Source organism: Neocloeon triangulifer, unplaced genomic scaffold (genome assembly GCF_031216515.1).
Source record: "Neocloeon triangulifer isolate White Clay Creek 2 clone unplaced genomic scaffold, ASM3121651v1 ptg000014l, whole genome shotgun sequence".
Classification (NCBI taxonomy): domain Eukaryota; kingdom Metazoa; phylum Arthropoda; class Insecta; order Ephemeroptera; family Baetidae; genus Neocloeon; species Neocloeon triangulifer.
This window is the reverse complement of record NW_026775556.1, coordinates 17,509,205-17,529,910: the sequence shown is the minus strand read 5'-3', so window position 1 is coordinate 17,529,910 and position 20,706 is coordinate 17,509,205. Positions and strand designations below refer to the sequence as shown.

Below are 20,706 nucleotides of genomic sequence, written 5' to 3'. Positions count from 1 at the left end.
GTGCGGCTCGCAGCAGACTGACCATTTTCCCGCGCACTCCGCTCCTCGTCGACTCGCTTTTCCGGCTAATTTGCGAAAACACGCCAGGAAGCGGCTCAAGAGCTGATCGGCCTTCGGTCCACTTTTCGCATTGTGCGTCCATAAAGCGCAGACAGGTTTGCTCTCGGCCGGGAAAACAGGAAGGAGATGGTTCGGAGTTCATCTCTTTGACGCCTCCGACTCCGCGCTGGCCGAGCGAGAACGGCGGTGGCGGCAGCCGCATCGATCCATTTGTTTATCTGCCGAGCTGCATCGGAAAGCAAACGGGTTGTAATTACGACACCGACAAAGTAAAGAACTAGTTGCGCTAATGCGTGGGCGGCACTTAAGCGCTCAATTAATTTTGGTGCCACATTTATCCAATTTTAGGGAAAGAGTGTAAATTTTTATAATTTTGAATTAATTGCAATTTGTGATAAAAATAAATAAATTTTGCGTTCTTTGGCGATTAAATCGGATTAACAAAATTATTTTTGACAGTTTTTACTTTCTCCCTGATTTTGGAACCAAAATGTAGATCTTTTTTAGATTATTTCTTTGCAAAGTATCTAGTAACTGGCAGTTTTTGTTCCTTGGAGATTTATCATTATAATTTGTTTTGGTGACCACTAAAAAAAGGTGAGTCACTCACTTTAGCCAATTTGTATCACCTTTCATTTAATTATCACCATTGTTATCTTGATTAACCTTGATGCTTATATTTTGTTAAGAGTAATTAAATTCAATAATTTTAGGGACACCTGCACAGATTTGAGTTTAAAAGTTTAATTTTGTAAAATAAAATTAATAAAAAAAAGGCAAGTCTTTAAAAAATTGACAGTTAATAATTTTTGTTGCAAAAAATATTCTTTTCCTGAAAGCAATCACTATTTTTAATATGTACATTTATTTATATATTTTAATTTTTTAAATATTTCTACTTTTTGAACCATTTTGGTTATTTTGTACATAAAATACTTATTACAAAGCATCATGGTAACTAACGTGATTTTAATATAATTGCAACTATATCCATTTCTCTTCTTATTTCAAAACACATTTTTTTACCTTACATAAATATTGACGCTCCTTTATTTTGATCAATTTGTAATTTACAGATTAATGCTCTAATGTGGCTCTAGGGTGTGTATTTGCTGAATATAAATCAATCCGCAAACCAACGACGAACTCACGTACACGTAAGTCTACATAAATATCTTTCTGAATATCAGCTACCGCGTCGTCGAGTTGGCGGAAATCACCTTGAGAGGAAAAACTCGCATGACTGCCTCCGCTACGCGAGTTCATCAGCATCTCTCAAGTTGCACTCGACGCACACATGCAATATTCAGGCGGCAGATGCGTTCAAACGTAATCTCGTTTCACAATTGCAAACGCTATTTGAATGGGTTAATATTTTGCATGCTGATCGATCAGAGGTGGAACACACAAAAGACCTTGAGTCCCTTTGAATTTATGTTTGGTAATTTCGAGGCTGGGTCGACCAATTTTTTTCAGGCGAAATTGCTGGTGCTTTAGCTTTTCATTGTTTTTCACTTGGTGCGCAGGTGTTGCAAATTATGCACGCCGTAATTCAGAAAAAAATTATCCTACGGTGAATCATTGGTAAATTTTATATTGCACAAGAATTAATGGTTGATCAAAATTTGGCATCTTACAATATATTTATTTGCTTATTTTGTAGACTTATAACATCACAAACAATTAAAACGATCAATAAAAAACAGCAAGGAATTATTTTCAAATTAAATTATTATATAATTTTGACACTAGAGTTTTAAGAAATTCCCATCATCATTATTGCGTCACAGAAAAAAAAGGCAAGGAAGTTTCAGATTTCAGTTGTCATTATTTTTTATTCAATTTTCAATTCATTATTTCTTTTAAAACTTTATTATTATTTTTTTTTTAATTAAGTTTCAAATTACATTCTTTTTATTCAGTCACGCATGCTCAGATAATGTTTGAGGGATTAAAAATAAATTTGGTATCTTCTTAATTTAAAATATAATTTGTCTAGCTCTAATTTTGTGAATTCACAAAAAATCTCTCTTCGCAATAGAAATTTTCAATAAAGGGACGCAAAATATTAACCAAATTGTTATAAATTCTTGCCTCTAAATTAAATTTTTGCTAATATTTAATAATATTGGACAAAAAAATTTTCCTTAGTAATAACCATATAACTAATTTAAGTCCACATATCGCATCCGGCAATACAATAAAAATTTTTGAGAAAATAATCATTTTGTATTTAAAATATATAAAAAATATAATTTGATCTTCTTTTGAAATTTTTTTATTATTATGCTTGACACTTAAAATTAAAAATTGAGGTAAGGGTTTTGATTCTTACATATAATATAATATGAACTATGTTAGTTTATGAAGCATTTTGGTGAATCATCATTTTTGTCTCCCATGTTATAACACAAATGGGGCAGTGCCAGTCACGATGCAAATTGAGCGATTTATTCAAACTGCAACATTAGAGAGGTGCTTGAAATTCAGGTCGGCGCTGGGCGTGCAGACACCGGAATCCATCGAGGAGGACACGCCGTTCGACGCGACGTCGCTCGACGAGTTCAGCTCTTCCATTGGCAGCTTCTTGTTCTCGTCCATCTGCATTTTGATGCTGCAACACAACAATGAGAATATTTATTTATTCTGCTCATTTCCACGGATTTTCATAGCGCCGCTGCTGAATGCACGACCGACCCACTTTTCCATACAAAACGCGCTCATCAGTGCTCTGTCGCTGGAAAAGAGCAACGCCAAACAAGCGCCTCTCTCGATATAAATATAAATGCGGGTCAGGCAGCAACAAAGGCGAGAGGGAAAATTGAGAGAGAAAAGTATAAAATTCCTGCATAAAAACTCCCAATCATTATAAATATTGCAACTTTTAGTTGGTAAAAATGATGAAAAATACACTTTTAATAACAGAAATGTGATAGGAGCTCTATGCATAAAATATATTATTAAATTTGTCCTAGCTGTTGAGTAAATATTTGCTATTTATATTGTAACTCTAACGCATTTTTTTTTAATTAATAAAAAAAGTTTTGTAACATTATTTTTACTTTGTACCTTTTAAAAGATATTTTCAATCTACTGACCAATTATTTTAAAAAGAGAAAAAATCTAGGAGATTTTTTGTTACATAAGGATCGCTGAAGAAAAGTAGTCTTAAAAAGAAAAATTAATTATAAATATTTTATTAAAACTCACAGATTGATATCAATTTAGAAACAGTTTTGAAACTACCTAAAATTGACCAAATGGACCTCAAAACTTAAAAGCTAATTTGTAAATATTTTTCTTTAAATAAAAAAAATAATAATAATTTACACACCTTTTTTTGAATGATTAAATTATACGTCAGCTTCTGTTCAAATTTATTTGGACTGAATTTTTGGGCTTATTTATGAAAGAATTTCCGTTTTTTTATGTTCTGAATTTTTAAGGGAAAAAATCATAAAAAAGTAAAATATTGCACACTTTTGGGTTTATAAAAAAGAATTTCTGGGGCCATTGGAGCAGGAAGAGAATTATCACGTCTATAAAATGCTAAAATAACGACATCGCATAAAATAAAATAAAAATTCCAGCGCCTTAAAAAGTTAATTTTCTGCTCCACTTCCGTGGAGCCGAAGCCAATCAGCGCGGCAATCGATTTTCGCGGGCGCGCCCCGCTCGTTCTTCGCACTTATTTCAGCGAATTCGCTAAAAAAGGACGGAGATGGCGGCAGCCGATATCAGAAGCAGGGAGGACTGTAACTTACCGCGAGCTCAGCGCTAATTTGGTCATATCTCTGATCGGCGCTTCGACGGCGAGGTAGAGCAGCAGCGCCACGCCGAAGGTAACCGTCGTATCGCCCATCGTTTTCAATATCTGCCAGAAATAAATGGCTCCATTAATTTCATCCGCCGCCGCTGGATTCAATAAAATCCACCGCGGCACATAAAGAGCTGAAGAAGATAAGAATTGCTTGCTACGGAAATAATAAAAAAGAGCGCGTCACCGTCTTTGTCGTGAGCGGAAAATTACAAAATTAGCACCACGGAGGGTGTGATTAGTGATTATATTGGATTTTTTTACTCGCATAATATAAATTTGCAAATTCGTTTGTGTTTTTATTTAATATTTATTAGTTTTTATCTTTTTCGGTTATTCAATTTTAAGCTCAATTTTTGTTTTAGCACGTTTCGGTTGCTAAATTAATTTTTATGGATTAAAATTTCAATTAATTTAGTGATTTGATGTTCAAATTAAATTAGTCGGTTAGCCTAAATTCTAATTATTTCAGAATAAAATTATTGTATACCACAAGGAAGGTGTTGTTGTAAGTGGCTTCTCTAGCGGTGCCCGCACTGTACCAAAGAATGATGACGTGGATCAAAAAGGCGCCGTAGCTCAGTTTGCTTAGAGGAATTAAGGGTTTCCAGCTGAGAATTTTGCGCATAAAAGCTGTCAAATAAAAACAGAAATAAGTTTAAATTATCATATTCAAAATTTTTACCAACGTATTATACAATTTTGAATGGAGTGAAGAAAATAACAAAAGTGTTAGTTTCAAAATTGTGTTGAAACTTCTTGAGAGTGAAATTAAATCGGATAACACACTGCATTATCAAAAAAGAAAATGAAGCTATGCTATTTTAATCACCATTAGCCTAAATTAAATGTTAATAATATTGTAATGCACAGGAATGTATTCACCCAACAAATTTTTCTTTACAATTAGAATTGAGATTAATAAAAGTTTCAGAAAGAAGGAGAGTTTTTGATTATAATATTTTTAATTTTAGGCACAAAAATTAAACTGGAAAGAAAGGAGATTATAAATTTTCAAATAATATGAAAAGTCTAAATATTGTTTTTAAAGATAATATGTGTTAATTAAAAATATTTAAGTAAAATGTTTAGAATTTAATTAAAAGTTAATGCATTTTTCATTAAAAAATTTATCAGTTTGATAACTTCTTGTAATAATATGCTAATTTAATTTACTTAATCTTCCTCGTGCAATGGCAAGCACTATGAGTCCCATGGCGAGCGTCCACATGGGCCTGTGGAAGGCACCGTAGAAGGCCCTGGCGGCCGGCGAAGTGGCCACGGCGCCCTCGGTGTGGTAGAAAAGCGCCGCCGAGAGACTTGTCGCCAGCGCCAGCGCGAATCCAATTAGGAGCAGGGGTAAGGACTTGGCCTGCGGATTATTATTAGTCAGACAGGCCAGTACAAATTGACTTGTCGTCGCCTACTTTGGCCAATCTAGCCTGCCTCTTGCTCATGTAGATTAATCCAATTATCACTCCGATGAAGTAGGGACTGGCACGCACATGACTCTTAACGTACAACGACGAGAAGTACGGGTGAACCCTTGAGCCGCGCAAGAAACTTGGAAGCAGAATGGCAAAAATTTAATTATTTTTATTCATTTAATTGAAAATTTATTCTAACTGGGCCTTAAATTAAAATATTCAATTTCTTGTGCAATAAAAAATAAATTAACTATTGAGCCACATAGTATGGCGAGGATTTTTTTTAATTAGGCTAAAAAAATCGATCAGCCGGGTTAGTGATTATAAATGAAAACCGTCTTACAAAACTAAATTAAATATAGCAAGCAAAAATTTTTTGAATAATAATTTTTTCCGCAAGTTCATGATCCTCGCAGAATTGTGGTTTAGAAATGTATATTTTTTGTTAACTTTATTCGGAACAACGAATAAATTAAAATAAAAAAGAGGGAAAGCCAACTAAAAATTCAAATTACCATATAGATAAACCCCGATTGTGAAATTCAACCAAAAAAACATTAAAACCATATGATTTTTTCGTTTTCTAATTTGATACAGAATAAACCTTCTTATTCAGACAAAATTTTCAATAATTAACTAAGAGATGTAAAATTACTGCGAACTCACTCGAGGAAGAAGAGGAGCATGGCGTCGGTGTCGAGGATCCAGATGGTGAGCAGGGGTGCGATCACCGAGGCAAAGGTGAGCGCCCCGAGCAGCGGCAGACCGACCTTTGGCCTGCGGTGCACCAGCAGCACAAGCGGCGCGCAAACAACAAACATGTGCATGTCGCAAGGCATGTACCAGCCCTGTTCGATGCACTGCCGGGCCGAGCGGATCAATTAATTATTCGTAATGGCGAATTAATTGCTTCGGAGCTCAAAACTCACCGAGCGCTCGACGCGCACGTAGTTGTTGACGTAGAGCGCGTTCGCCCACCAGTTCTCGCGGCAGTACTCGCTCTCCGGCACCACGGTCACTTTCCACAGCGGCCCCGAGCCCATTTTTGGCAATATCGACACGTAGAATAAAATGGTCAGCATGTAGGCCGGCGTCAATCTAACAATAAATTATTGAAACAGTAAAAAGGATTAGGCAAAATCGTAGGTGACAAAGTTGGCAAACCAGATTAAATTAAATGTTAATACGAGGACTTTTTTAACGTTCACTGATGCATTTTTTTTTTTTAACTATTAAAAATTTTCTTAATGATTGAATGTCTCTTAAGATGAAAATCAAAAAATGCAGTCAAATTAAAACATTATCAAGAACCGAGTAAAATTGAATTAGAGTTGGTGGTTAAAAAAATTATTAATATCGGCTTACACTGCGGTTTTCTGCAATAACGTTTTAAGATTATACAGATAAATCTTGAGAATTACTATTAATTTTTTACCTGTGGTTGTGCACTATTATAAGACTGTAAAAAAGTTAATTGCAAGTTTAAAACACTTATAATTAAATTTTTTTTATGTTTTAGTAAAAATCTTTTAATTAATTAAAATATTAAAATATAATTTAATTTATCAATAAATATTATTAAACTTTATTTTAGTGAATTTGTAGACGAGAAAAAAATGGAGATTCTTTAATTTAAAACTTTATTGCATTTAAAAATATTATAATAATACTAATGTACGTACATGTGAACATTGCCCCTATCAAGGATGAGTAAATCATATTAATGCATTTTAACCACTAAAACCACTTTGCGCAATTTATGTTAAATATTCTTTACTGTATTATGCAAAAAATGTTAAAATGTTAATAAAGCCTAAATGATTCTTGACATGAATGAGTACCTAAAACCTGAACTATGCAAAGCGAATAGAATTCTTTTCAAATCAAATAATATAAGTATAATATTATCTGATATGATATGATAACATTTTTCTGAAATTTATTTACAAACCCCCTTAAAATTGATCATCATGTTGAAAATTGATTAAGTAAACCTCAAAACTATAATCATAAAATTATATTGTTTCTTTCAAATCAATACTCTGATTGATTGATTCTTCACATGACTCAGAGAAAGTGCAAAAAAAAAATTGTGGTAAATTTCTGTGCAACATCCACCTACGTCGAGGTCGACTAATAAATCTTCTCTGGTTAAAATTGCGGCTCCCCTACTGACGCACTAACCTTGATCTGCGCCCGAGCGCGCTGGTGGGTCAATTATGCAACAATTTCGCACCATTCTGACAGGTGGGTGGGTCAAAATTATTCAATAAATTCGCTGATTCTTTCTCTCGGGACAAAATTTGAATTACACACGCCCCAGCAATGAAATTTGCGAATTAGAAAAGGCCTTGGATTCGAATCCGCGGGTCGGTTCTGTTGGTGCAGAGCCGAGAGCAGAACAGAGGGTTTGTTTTAAAACGCGTGCGGGAGGCTAAAACTGCAATTTGGCCGGCATCCAGCTGCGATGGATGCCTACAATATTGATCCCAGGGCGGATTGAGTGCCTAACAGAGTGCACGAGGGAAAACGGGCCGCTCTAGAGCAAACACACAAAATGATACTGCTGAAAATAAAAGGGAACAAGTAGTGCGAATGAGATAAATAAATAAATAAAATAAACAGTATTGTTGGACGGGGTTGAGGGTTCATAAATACAGTGGGCTCAATAAATATAAACTTTCAAGTACGCGCAATTTTCTTATTTTGAGGGGGATTTTTTGAAGTAATAAAGTTGTTTTATTTTTGCAAAAATATAGTTACATGAAGAAGAAAATTCACGTTCTCCATTAAAAAAAAGAAAATGTTATAAATGGGATCCAGGGATCCAGATATAAAAATATAACTTTTGCAGCAGTTTTGCAGGATTAAAAAACGAATGATTCATTAAATTTTTTTTCAATTCTTTTTATAACCATACAGAAATTATTTCGGAGAACGTTTTTCACTAGCAATTTTTAAAGTGCTTTGGTTGAAATTTCCGTGATTCTGTCTTCATTATTTAATTTAATATTAATTAAGTTTAGAAGATTATAAAACAATAATTTATTTTTCAAAAAATTTTAAAATGGAAACTAAACCTTATTATTTTATTTTTCAAAGTTTATGAGTGCTATACATTGTGTAAAAGTAATGTAATTTTGAAATGGATTCGATTTTGAAAAAAAAAATCAGTAATTGCTTTTACTTCTTTGATTTTCAATTGTTTAAAACTCCACATGTTGTGCAAAGAGCACTCTATATTTGATTTTCTACTAAAAATATTCATTAATTTTCCGTCTTTTCTGAAAATGCTAAAGAAAGCTAAAAAAAAAAATCCTGCAAAAGTGAAATCATTGAGTGGTGGTTTTTTTTCTTATTTTCTTTCCAGCTATCCATTTGTCTCTATGGTCTTTATTGACTTACCTCAAGTATCGGAAGAGGTAGAGCGGCCAGACGGATACTTTCATCCCAGCGATGGGTCTCCTGAGAGCTTTCAGCAGACCGACGGTGAGCAAAAAGCCGGCCAAAAAGAAAAACGTGTCAACCACCAGGTCACCATGCAGCACCGGCATGTACTGCAGTTTGCCGAAAGACTGCAAATAACAATCCCTCGGAAGTGAGCAAATCTCTCTGATAAGTGCATTAAAATTGATCCGACCTGTTCCTGAAAGTTGGGGTTTTTGACGGGGCCGGCGGTGGTGAATCCGACTTTGTGGCAGGCAATCACCGTCAGGATGGAAAAGAGGCGGATGCCAAACAAGAAGTTGAGATCGGTGTCGCTCTCCTTCTCCATGTTTGACAACCCTGAAAAGTTTTTGCCCGCCGCGAAACACAGAAATATCTGCAGACCTAAAGATTGTATTGCTGCGAAAAAAATTAAATATAATTTTGAATTGCAAGATCAAGGCAACATTGAAATTTATTAAATTTTAATTTTTTTTTTGTTTTTATTTTATATAACTTTTAATTATTAGTATTTTCAAAAGTAATAATTCATTGAAACTTTCAAAGTTTTACTAGATTTAATTTAAAATGTTTGCTTGAGATTCCGTTTTTGTAAGTTCTTTTTCGTACATTTGCAATTCATCCTTTCATCCTTTCATCTTTTCAAATTGTAATTTGAAAAGTGTTGAAAAGAAATGTTTATTTTCTTTGTGAGAACTGTTGATAATTTTTTTTACACATTTTATTTTGAATTATTTTTCAATACATTTTCCATGAAAATTTTTTGAAGTTCAGAAATTGATTCCTGTTTTGCTCTGTACACCGATCTCTTTTACATTTTTCCAACTATGTATCCGCATACAAAAAATCTAATTAATTTTGTCAGCATTTACCTTTTTCATCCCTCTTCTCTCTTCTGCTCTTCAAAACGTGTTCATAAATAGAAGCCGTTACCACCACAACAAGCAAAACACCAACAACGGCACTGTGAAAATTCAAAATATGAAAATCCTAAACAACAAATAAATAAATAGAAATTCACAAAAATGCGATGTCCAGAGAGGATATTTCGAACGGCTCGTGGGTGGAGCACAATCGTTGGGGCACTTCAACGTGCAGGGTGCCGTTCAGAAGGGCAACCCGGGGGGCGAAGGCGGCGTGCATGGCTCGCTGTACGTCGCTGTTCGAGCACGTTTTTGGCACACAAATAGCAAGTTTCACCGAATCACGCGGTGCACGCCATCGCTCACCTCGATTCTTAAAAGAAAAATAAACAATATCAATCATAAAAATTGAAGAAAAATCTATAAAAAAATTAGTTTAAGATATTAAATTGAAGTCTAAGAATTTAAAAAGAGAAATTTTAGTAATCGTTTAAGTACACGGAATTTAATGATGCACGTATTTTTTTTATTAAACATAAAAGTTTCTTTCAGAATAAAATTGTTTTGAAACTGACTTGTATGTGGTGCCATGCATTGCTAAAAGGGTATGGCGTGAGTTGAGCGTCGTGCACTGGCCGTCCCCTGAGGTTCTCTAGGCGAGGACCATCCACGTTTAGGGAGGCCAAACAGTATTGGCCCTGGATTTGTCCATTGTCGACGGAGAGACACTCGTCGAAATCGCCCAAATTGTAAATGTTCCCTTCCAGAATTCCTGATGGCGTGTTTGCCGATGCATCCAACACTGAATTTGAGCGTGTTTACGATTTAAATTTTATTGAATAATAGAAGAAAGCTAAAGTGAATGATGTATAATCGGGAGAAAAGATATTTCTTTTAAATTTTATTCAAATTTCTGTTTAATGCTACATCAACATTATATATAAAAAATTAAGAAAAGGAAAACAAAAACTTTAATAGTTGGCTTTGAACTTGCGTAATAAGTTTTAGTGAAAATATAGTTATTTAACAAATAAGAAAAATTAATAATTAAAGGAAACATATTAAAAAATTATTTAATCTTGTTCATTATAGTATATTTTTCTTTCTTTAGAAATTGTATTTGAAAACAAGTTAACCTTGTAAATTAATTAAATGTTCAAAAATTTACTTTTTTCAAAATTTACTCACTTTGGACAGCCCAGAAAGTGGCATTTCTAAGACTTTGGAGCAGCACCTTGGTGTGGTTTCTGCACTCGGCACTTTTGCCCTCCGCCAACTTCTCGAACACCTCGATGGATGACCAAAAATTCTGCAGGCTCTGCGCTGAAACATTCTGGCTGAGAACAGGGGCCGACAGCGCGAGCCACGCAAAAAGACAAAGCGCAGCCCTCGCTGGCAGCATTTCTCGATCAAACTAATTCGATTTACCCACCCTGAATGAGAAATGCATTAAATTTCAAAAATCCCTACTACCTACGTGAGGACGATATTTGTTATTGAAACGCAATATAATATCCCAGATTTCACAATAACAAATCGTCGCTTCCGAGTAAAAACTATTTCTTTCTCAGCGGCCGCAGGCGCAATTCTATATTTCATTACTGAGGACAATCGCACCTGCGACCTCTGCCATGGTAACGACGATATTTGTGAGAAAACTTTGCATTCCTACCGCGTGCTTGGTAATAATAAAGAAGAAGTGTAGTGCAAAAAGTTTGCAATGCAATATTCTGTTTTATGAGAGACGTTACTTTTTCTCATTCTTCCTTCTCTCGTCGTAAAAAGTGCGTTCCTGATAGCGAGTGGAAAATAGAATCATCGTGACCCAATTCCGGCGCCACCGCGTGCATTAAATGAATTCATTGTGTGGGTGCCGGCTGGTGAAATGGGTGATTCATAACAAAGATGACGAACGGCTTATGTATATTTTTATATTTTCCACTCCTATGGCGCAGCGGATTAACGCCCTTGAGGTAATTGGATGGGCTTTCAAATGAGAAATGCATTCGGGGATAAGTGAAAAATAAAGGGAGCTCTGCATTTCTATTATGCATTAATCCGATGAGGGGAGGAGGGGGGAGAAATGTCAAGTGCTCTTCGGCAAAAACAGTTCAGAGAAAAGCATTCACGGTTTAAATTGGATGAAAATCAATCACGTATAGTAAATTGAATAAAGCAAATAAATCATAAATTCATAAAAGACCAAGTTAGCCTTTCAAATTATTATTATTTTTTTTTCGCATATAAATTAAGATAAATTTATGTTCTCTGTTTATGATTTATTCTAATTAATCAGCGGTAATATATTTATTAAATTAAACTGCCGAAAAAAGAAAATGTAAAATCTCGGTTATTATGCAATTTTATTAAAATAAAGTTTGATATAAAAAAAAATCTTTGGTGATCTTTGGATGAAAGTTGCAACAATTTAGAGCTGTTAACTGTTAATTAACAAAGCGACAATTTCTAGAATGAGCATTGTTGAGTTTGGAAATTGAAATATTATTAATCAACTAGTTTAATTGCTTTTGAGCATAATAAATGTTAATTTCATATATAATTTGGTGCTTGGATTATTACACAACTCAGTTAATTTATTTAAAAGTTCCCTTTTCAGTAGAGAAACATCAACAACAAAATTGTTAATTAAATTGACCAAATTGACCCAAATAGTTTTTACTAATTAATAATTTGCGGTGGTAAACTTCAGTGTTAAAAATTAATCCACAGCCCTGAGCTGAAAGGGCGGATGCATTCTCAGTGTGTATGTGTTTTTTTGTTTTTTCGCGTAATGAAACGCGAGAGGGTCGATAATTAATTTCGCATTCAAAATCGCCAATCCGCTCGCTGGCAGTTATTTCGGTCTCGTAATTAAATTTGGCCTGTCATTGGCGTTGCACATGAAATAATTACGAGAAATTTGACGTTTGCCGCCGACGCTGGAATTATTTTCATATTCGACGATGACATAATTGCCATTGTTTGGCCGCGCGCACAAGTGAAAGGCGTCCGCGTGTTGACATTTTAATAAAGCCGCCGAATTATTTTTGACTCTTGAACGACGAAAGTAAAATTTTGAGGCGATGGGACGGCGAGATTAACGTTTACTACGTGTTTGCGGGCGAGGCCTGATTTACGATCGCATTGTCTTGATAAGTTTTATATGTTATAATGTGGTACAATGTCAATGCCGTGCGAACTACGCCCTTCAGCCGCACTGCTTTTATCCCAAAATTCCAGATGATTCAATTGTTATTTCACATATTTGCATAATTCCAATTGAAGTGAGTGATATAATGAGCAGGTTGCACTCTTTTGCAACAAGAGGAGCTGAAAAAATACGTGTAAGTTAAAAGACAATTGATCAACAATTAATGAAAACAGGCAAGCAATTTTTTAATAAATTTGAAGCGAATTTCCATTTTTGTTTTCAATTTATTTATTTTTAAGTAGAAAAATTTGAAATTCTTTATTTAAATAAGCTTTCCTTTTAATATTACTTACTAAATCAGCTACGATTCAAGTACGGGAAAAATAACTTTTACTTTCAGATTATGCTACTATAATGCAATGCATTTTTTCTTTGTTGATATTATTTGTAAAAAGAATAAACTCAACGTGTCAGACTGAACATTGAAAATTAAATTACTTTTTTTACTTTATCTTATTTTTCTTTTCCAATGAAAAATAAATCATGATCGCAGAAGTTGGGAATTTTTAGATATAGTGCGAATGCAAAATATTAAATCTTCATAATATTTTAAATAATTACTTTTCATGACGCTAAAAATATAACATGTTTTAATTTGCTTGTCTAGGCGACTTGATGTGAGAAAGCAAGAGTAGCGTCTGCAATTTAAGATGAACGTGTTGTCGCCCAGAATTAAATAGTTAATAATATTGAGACTGCGCGACCAAAAATCAATATACTATAAATTTTCTCCTTTTGACCAATTCAGTATACTTTTTATTACAGTGTGCTAATTAATTATGTGGGCCGAGAGACGATAGCAAATCTTTCCGCAAATACGCCAAGGTCATCAACTGCATCTTGTTTGACAAAGAGTGACGGTGGCCTAGACGAATTTCTCGACCTTGATGCTGAGAAACCCGATTAGTGATCGGTACTTAACACAGTTTCCTTAAACCTGAGAATGGATCAGCTACTAAACCAGTTATTTCTTACTTTTTGATTTATTTTTTTAATGGGTCGTGAAATTAAGCAGGGATATTTTTAAAATTGAATAGATGTATTAAAACGAAAATAGAGATGAGCTATAATTTCAAATTAAATTTCCCTGTTGGATAAATAAGAATCAACACTTTGCAATTTTCTCATGTATTCTTGTAAGATCCGGTTGCAGGCAGTTTTCTTTCTGTTGCATCTGCCACCAATGAATGATGAATTATTGAGCCATTAGCACTACATGAATTTTTCATAGTGACGCGCAGAAAAACCGGAAAATGAGAAAGATTGCCCTGGGAAAGACAACATTATGGCTATGTGGAAACTCAAAATAGAATAAATGTTGAGATTTTCCAGCTGGCACAAAGACGGCGCGTGTCGTTTGCATAACAATTGATTTAGAAAAAAACACTCACGTTTAATTGACGTACGCAGTAGAAAATAGACTAGCATTTCTTGCCGCGATCAATTTGATGTTTATTTAAAAGAAAAAAGTAAAATAATTCATTATATTACATATTAATTAATACATAATATATATTTTAAATTTAACCAAATTTTAAAAACTTAAAGAACCTTTCTTCAATTTTCAAAGATATTACAATAATACATAATTTCACATCATTTCAACCAATTTTAACATTTTTTTTTTAATAAATCATTATTATATTCTTCTTGTGAGAAAATGCATTAAAAATTTGACACAAATAATTCAAAAAAAATTAAAATATATTGTTCTGTGACATGGTTAACTTAAAAAAAAATTACATTTTATTCTCATCTTCTGTTCTCTAGTCACTTTCAATTTTCAAGTAGCCACTAGATTATAAAATATAGTTATGAAATGAATATTTAACATTGGCATTGTAACTATGTATTCGTTTTAATTAATTAAAATTATAATAAAAATTTAGCAGGTATTAGTATTTTGGTGAAAACCTTTCCCTGCCTTTAAGATAAGTTTCACGCCAGCAAATAATTATGCAGAATAAGTTCAATGAACAAAACAAACAACCGCGTGCGTGTCTGCGTGAAGCACCAAACGCATTCCTACGTATTTAACCGCGAGAGGTCAACCGGCCTAATTAGCCGATCAACAATCGCGTCTGCAAGTTCACTAACTCGAACGGTCCATTCGGGCTGCTCCAACCTTGCAGATGCCCTGCCAGGTTGAAGGTGGCGGGAGGAGTGGGCACCGCTCTGCTCTGCTCTCTCGATCCTCACTCGTTCGCCGCCAATCTCATTCATTTCGGCGTGAGATGCGTCCCGACTGACTTCAGACCATGCTCGTCACAGTGCTTGCGCTGGCCGTCGCGAGCTGGCCGTCGGCCGCCGTGGCCGCCCCGCCCCAGTTGCAGATGCCGCCCATGCCGCTGGCCATGGCCACCCCCTGGTGGGCGCACCTTCACGGTGACAAGTGCAAAAACGAAAGTGCCATGTTTGTCGAGGAGCTGCACAAATTGACCTTATGGGCTGTTCAGAGTAAGTAGACTTAATAAATTTATCTAAAAAAAAAACGTCTATCGGTGTAAAATTTTTTTATTTTCAAGTGTAATGTATCAAAAATAAAAGTAAAAACGCACAAAATTTTAATTATATGTTAGTGAGTCTTGCCAGTTTTGTAAAGATATTCAATTTTTTAATATTAACTGGAACCTTTTTTTCATATCTGATAAATTTTATTGAAAGCAAAGTGCAAAGGAAATTTTGCAATGCAATTATTTACGGTTAAAAATATTGACAATAATCTGATAGGAAATAAGTTTTATGTTAAGGGATGCTAATCGATTATTTTTTTATATTCAATGAAAATTTTTGTAGAATATAAATTAATTTTTTTTAATAAACACATCATAAGCAATATTAAATTTCATCTTGCTAACTCTAATTGTAAGCTTTCTGAAATTGTACCACTAAAAGTGAATTTGCAACTCATCACAATTCACAGAAAACATGGTCATACAACCTCATATTTGCACTCGTCGTTTACAATTTGGGTTTGCACTGCTCCATTCATACAGTTTTTTCTGTTTTCTCTTCACGAGAAAAACGGAAACATCTCTCTTAAGAGGTGAAAGTTGCTAAAAAGCAATAGTTTTTTTTTTTTAGCAAAATATCAATTTTTTAACGTTTTGAATGAATTTACTCAATGTTGAAAGTACATAAATTTGATACAAAATTTCTTGTTTTCCTCCCATCCTTCATCAAAACAAAAGAAAATAAATTCAACCAAATCAAATAATATTTTTTGATCTGTGTATTAACAATAAGTTATTATTTTACTTTGCGGTGGTGCAGGATCCCATTGAAGCCTTAATTTTTTTATTTTTGTTCTGACTTTTCATATATGACTTTTTTTATAAATACGTATTTTGATAAATATGACATTGGCTTTGAAATGAGTTGAGCGTAAATAATATTAACTATCCATTGGTACCGTTAACGTCTGCTTAATAGCTTTTCTTTTCTTGGTATTGCTGGCTAATTTTAATCAATTTTTATAGAAACAATGCTGGAACGATACCAAATATAATTAATTATACTATGAACCTTCTCAGAGGTAGCTGTGCCAATAAATAAAATTTCAAATTTTCAATTTAATTCCAATTGTGATTGTTTAGCACAAGTAAACTGGATTATTGTTATTTTTAAATTTTTCTTAAAACAGAAATTAAAATAAATCACAAAATAAGTAAAAGGTAGATAAATTGTTAAATGTAAAATTATTAAGTTAAAAAGATTTTCATTTTGAGTTCCAACAGCGTTTTAATAAATTTTTAATAAAATATATTAAAGTGTTTGTATCAGCAATTATATTAAAATTCGCTGCTCTGCTTGGGCAATGCATTAAGGCTGTTCATCTCAAAGGTTAAAAAGTTTGCGCACAGCTATTGAATTATGGACGGCACACCCTTTACGGCCAAGATTAAGTGGATTTGCGCTCGGTGCTGCTGCTGGTGCACGGGGCGCGTGATACAAAATACTGGTTACGGAGCGCGAAGCCTAATGCCCAACTTTCGTGTTTAAGCCACTTACCTAACACAATATTACACTCGCGCCGCTGCTGCAGCACGTCAGTAATAGAAGAGCACTTCGCACGTGCGCGCCGCACAAAGAGCCGCGTAATTGTTTCGCAGCCTTGGGCTCCATTAAAATCACGACGATAAATTAATACCAGTTTGTGTGCAAAATTTGCGCGCTCCCGGCATTTAATCTTTCCTAAATTTCCTTAATTTAAATTAACAGCATGAGCAAAAAGCTTTAAAATTGCGTCTAGACGTCTCATCTTGGTGCTGAATAGCGAGTCGATATTTGACCTTTTTAATGCATAAAATTACCAAAAATATAGTTTTATGGCTTGAAATTTGGAAGGTAAAATGCGTAAACCGTTAAAAATTGAAAACTAAACCAATTTTAAAAAGTAACATCATTTTCAAGATTTGATTATCAGCGAAGTAAATATTGTACGGCGACGAATTGATCCCACCTCTTCGATGAACGTTTTCCACGCCCAATTTTGTTTCTAAAAGAATCAAAATCAGGATTTTAAAATTTTTTTCTTATCAAAATTTTTCAAATTTAGAATTAGTGGAGTGCAGATCTTGTGCAAAAATGGTACATAAATTGTGCAGTACCGGTGCAGATGCTCTGCATCAGTTCTACACAATCTCTGCACCATTTCTGAACCAGTTCTGTACAAGGGGTCCAATTAAAGATAGAATGGTTTAATTTCGTTTTCCATGCTTTATTTTTATGCCTTTTGCATAAAATATTTGCAGTCATTCCATTTCTACAGAAATTCAAGCATTGCTTTTACTAAGGTTTTATAACTGTGAGGAAATAAATCAATAAAGTAGCCTGATAGATACATAAGCATGTCAAAAATTTAATCCTTTAACAAATCTATTAAATTAAAATATCAGAAGATTTTACTTGATTTTGACTGTTAAATTTAAGCAAAATTCCTTCTAATTAAACGCCACAACAATTTTCTTTCTAATCGGTTTTACTTATTGTAAACCAAGATAGAAAATGACAAGGAAAAATAAAAAAAAAAAACTAATTTGTTATTTTGTTCCAGTGTTTGACTCGTCGGCAAAGTTCCCTTCCGGAGTGATGTACGGTCAGACGTACGCCTTCGGCAATTACGACGAGTGCATGAGCCTGTCCAAGTCAGGGTCGCCCGTCCCAGGGCAGTACTGTCTGGCCAGGGTGCAGCTGCGGCCGAGCGACCACTTGCCCTGGGGGTCGGCGGCCGAAGACGACTCGGCCGCCCGCACCTTCCGTGAATTCATTTCGGCGCCGATGCCGCCCAAAGAACACGAGCCACGAATCCCCAAACACGACGACGATGACCCCAATGCATCCGTCTGGCTCAAAGTGCAGGTCAGTCTAGCCACCTAATACCTCTTTTATTACTTTTTTCCCTTTTTCGTCTGGGAACGCAAAGAGTGAGAGAGACGCTTCTTGGGAGAAATCAGAGATGCTTGGGTGTTGGATTTCCACAAGGAATATAAAGGGTGGGTCGGTATTTTGGGTCAGGGTTGAGTTTCCTCAGCTTTCGTGCTCAATTTCGCTTCATTATTTTCTCAACAGTCGAATAATGCAAACATTTCAAGTTATCTAAGATATTAAGCAAAACTTTTCAAAGAAAGCGATATTGAAATTAATCTAGCTATTTATTTTTTGGTAACGTGGAAAATTGGCTTTCCTTCCTTGATTTTTTTATTATTCAGATATAAAAAGCTCTTCTAATTTGATCTCAATACGCAAGAATGATAGAAAAATATCAAAATTTAAAACAGTGTATAAATTTGTCCAATTTTTTAAATCAGAGCAAAAATCAATATCATTTTTAATTAATCTAACATTCTCATTTGAATTATGAGGTGTGGAAAAGGAATCTTTAAATAGGTACCGAATTGACGTGTGAAATTTTTACTTGAATTGTTGTTGCAAAACACAAAAACGTACAAAAGATGTTAGTTTTTTGGTATAAATTTTTGGCACTGCAGATGCAAGTGCTCTTGGAACCATATATTATCTGCAGTGCCGAAAATTTCCACCAAAAAAACCGTCAACTTTCGTGAGTTACAAACAAAAGACGAGCGTGTTTAATGTACACACGGCACGTATCTAAATTTCATTCCCCACAGTCCCAAAATATTTAAAAAATTTAAAATCTCATTTAAATAAAATTGAGTCATTAATAACATATTTTCTTGGAAAATAAATATATTGCGGATATTTCCCATTATATCAATTTTTGCTGAAATATTTAACCTAAATTGCAAAATTTTCTAATTCAAAACAAAAATATATACGTCACCTAATTAGGCTTTACAAAATTTCTCATCTTGTTAAAAATTCAAAATAAATATATTTGACATTTACTTTGATTATGGAATAAACATTAAATCATTGTAAGTAAAACGATAGTGACTCTAATATTTATTCACATTAGCTCACAATTTCTATTTTTGTCTTAACGTGCAAAATTCCAGTCTCAAGGTTTCAAATCGCAAGTGTAAACAACAACAAGGTGAAATTTCAGCCCTCGTTATATTCACAAGCGTGCTACCAATTTCTCCTCCAACATAACATGACACAAACGAGTTCCTTGCGTGCATTTATAAATATTTCATGTTTGTTACGCGGCTTGTTTGGACTGACTCACTCTCAGCCTCTCGCACAAGTCACTTTTCCATTTTGCGCCCTCCTTTGGTAAATATAAGAAGACCCTTTGGTGCGAAATTGGCGAAGGGCCTCGCTCTCGTCGACGGTGCTGGAGAGGCGCGAAATCGAGTTTCCAGGGCGCGAAATTGAGGAAGGATGTTGTAAATAAATTCGACCGACCCCCGCGCTTTGCCGCCTGGCTGCTGGCCAATCTAGCCCGACCAACCGACACACATGCAAATTATGCCTCCGTTGCCACCGCCGCACCTCCAGGGGCAAAAACTAGAAACACCGTGTCGTCGATATATTTCACAGATTCATTGCTGAAAATGGCCGCAAGGGAGGAAAACGAAAATACCCACATGATGCGAACAGGGGATGGAAAATAAATTTAAATAAACATAAAACAAAAAAGATTGTGTCTTTTTTGAGTAGGCCAGTTCCCTTAAAATTATCTGATTATTAGAAAACTTTATATTATTCTATTGCTGATGGTATTTTTTTTAAATTGCCCAATATGAATGTAATTAAAGAAGATGTCTAAATAAATTTGTTTATTAAATTAATTAATTAATCAAAGAAGTATGGTCGCAAATTATTAGTGATCCAATTTTCTATCCGTGAACATTTTTACTAAGAATTATTATTTGTTTTTCTTCTTTAGTGTCTTTTTTTTACTTAAATATAATTTGTCAATAATTCATAAATTTCTAAAAAAAAATTTTTTTTTAAATCGTAAATGAAAATTACTTAAGATTTTGTAAAAATTATCTTATTTTTAAAGATTTTAATAATCAAAATAAATATTAATAAAAGTGGACAAGATGCTAATCTTCATAAAAATCGGTAAACGCCCTTTAAAAAATAAAATAGATTTTATTAATACTTATAGAGGCTAGTTTGTCTTTTCTTTGAAAATTACTTATAGCTGTTTAAGCTTTTTGTTATTTCAAACACTGAAAATATCTTTCTATGTCTCTTTTTTAGCGGACAATTACGGACCCATCAAAGAAGCGCCGAGACGTTTTGCACTGGGGACTGTGCGTTCCTTCCTCGTGCGATAAATTGGACGTGGAGGCGCACTTGAGGGCCATGATATCCCCACTGGGCGCATCTTTGGGCCTCGAAGGCTCCATAAGAGTGCAGACCTGCGAGAAGGCCGATACCGAAGAGCCTCTTTCAGTTGCAGCCATTATTTTAATGCGAGTAAAAAGTTACTCATCTTGAGAA

The 20,706-nt window shown here is 34.4% G+C and overlaps 3 protein-coding genes across 3 annotated transcripts in view; 1 reads left to right on the top strand and 2 right to left on the bottom strand.

The window, feature by feature from the left end:
* The window catches only part of LOC132199888 (nose resistant to fluoxetine protein 6-like), a 135,056-nt gene that overhangs the window by 15,257 nt on the left and 99,093 nt on the right, over nucleotides 1-20,706 (bottom strand). The window lies entirely within an intron of this gene.
* The window catches only part of LOC132199889 (nose resistant to fluoxetine protein 6-like), a 27,959-nt gene continuing 9,053 nt past the window's right edge, over nucleotides 1,801-20,706 (bottom strand). The window contains exons 2-14 of the mRNA XM_059624978.1: nucleotides 10,803-10,932; nucleotides 10,190-10,416; nucleotides 9,773-9,987; nucleotides 9,624-9,715; nucleotides 8,945-9,150; nucleotides 8,710-8,879; nucleotides 6,234-6,402; nucleotides 5,971-6,164; nucleotides 5,305-5,440; nucleotides 5,054-5,249; nucleotides 4,368-4,510; nucleotides 3,825-3,934; nucleotides 1,801-2,674 (exon numbers count right to left, since the gene is read on the bottom strand). Coding sequence (XP_059480961.1) covers nucleotides 2,515-2,674; nucleotides 3,825-3,934; nucleotides 4,368-4,510; nucleotides 5,054-5,249; nucleotides 5,305-5,440; nucleotides 5,971-6,164; nucleotides 6,234-6,402; nucleotides 8,710-8,879; nucleotides 8,945-9,150; nucleotides 9,624-9,715; nucleotides 9,773-9,987; nucleotides 10,190-10,416; nucleotides 10,803-10,932 — 2,148 coding nt within the window. The 3' untranslated portion in view covers nucleotides 1,801-2,514. The remainder of the gene's footprint in view (nucleotides 2,675-3,824; nucleotides 3,935-4,367; nucleotides 4,511-5,053; nucleotides 5,250-5,304; nucleotides 5,441-5,970; nucleotides 6,165-6,233; nucleotides 6,403-8,709; nucleotides 8,880-8,944; nucleotides 9,151-9,623; nucleotides 9,716-9,772; nucleotides 9,988-10,189; nucleotides 10,417-10,802; nucleotides 10,933-20,706) is intronic.
* LOC132199887 (nose resistant to fluoxetine protein 6-like) overlaps nucleotides 15,039-20,706 on the top strand; it is a 19,687-nt gene continuing 14,019 nt past the window's right edge. Inside the window, exons 1-3 of the mRNA XM_059624974.1 lie at nucleotides 15,039-15,282; nucleotides 17,882-18,186; nucleotides 20,464-20,678. Of these exons, the coding sequence (XP_059480957.1) occupies nucleotides 15,084-15,282; nucleotides 17,882-18,186; nucleotides 20,464-20,678 (719 nt within the window). The 5' untranslated portion in view covers nucleotides 15,039-15,083. The remainder of the gene's footprint in view (nucleotides 15,283-17,881; nucleotides 18,187-20,463; nucleotides 20,679-20,706) is intronic.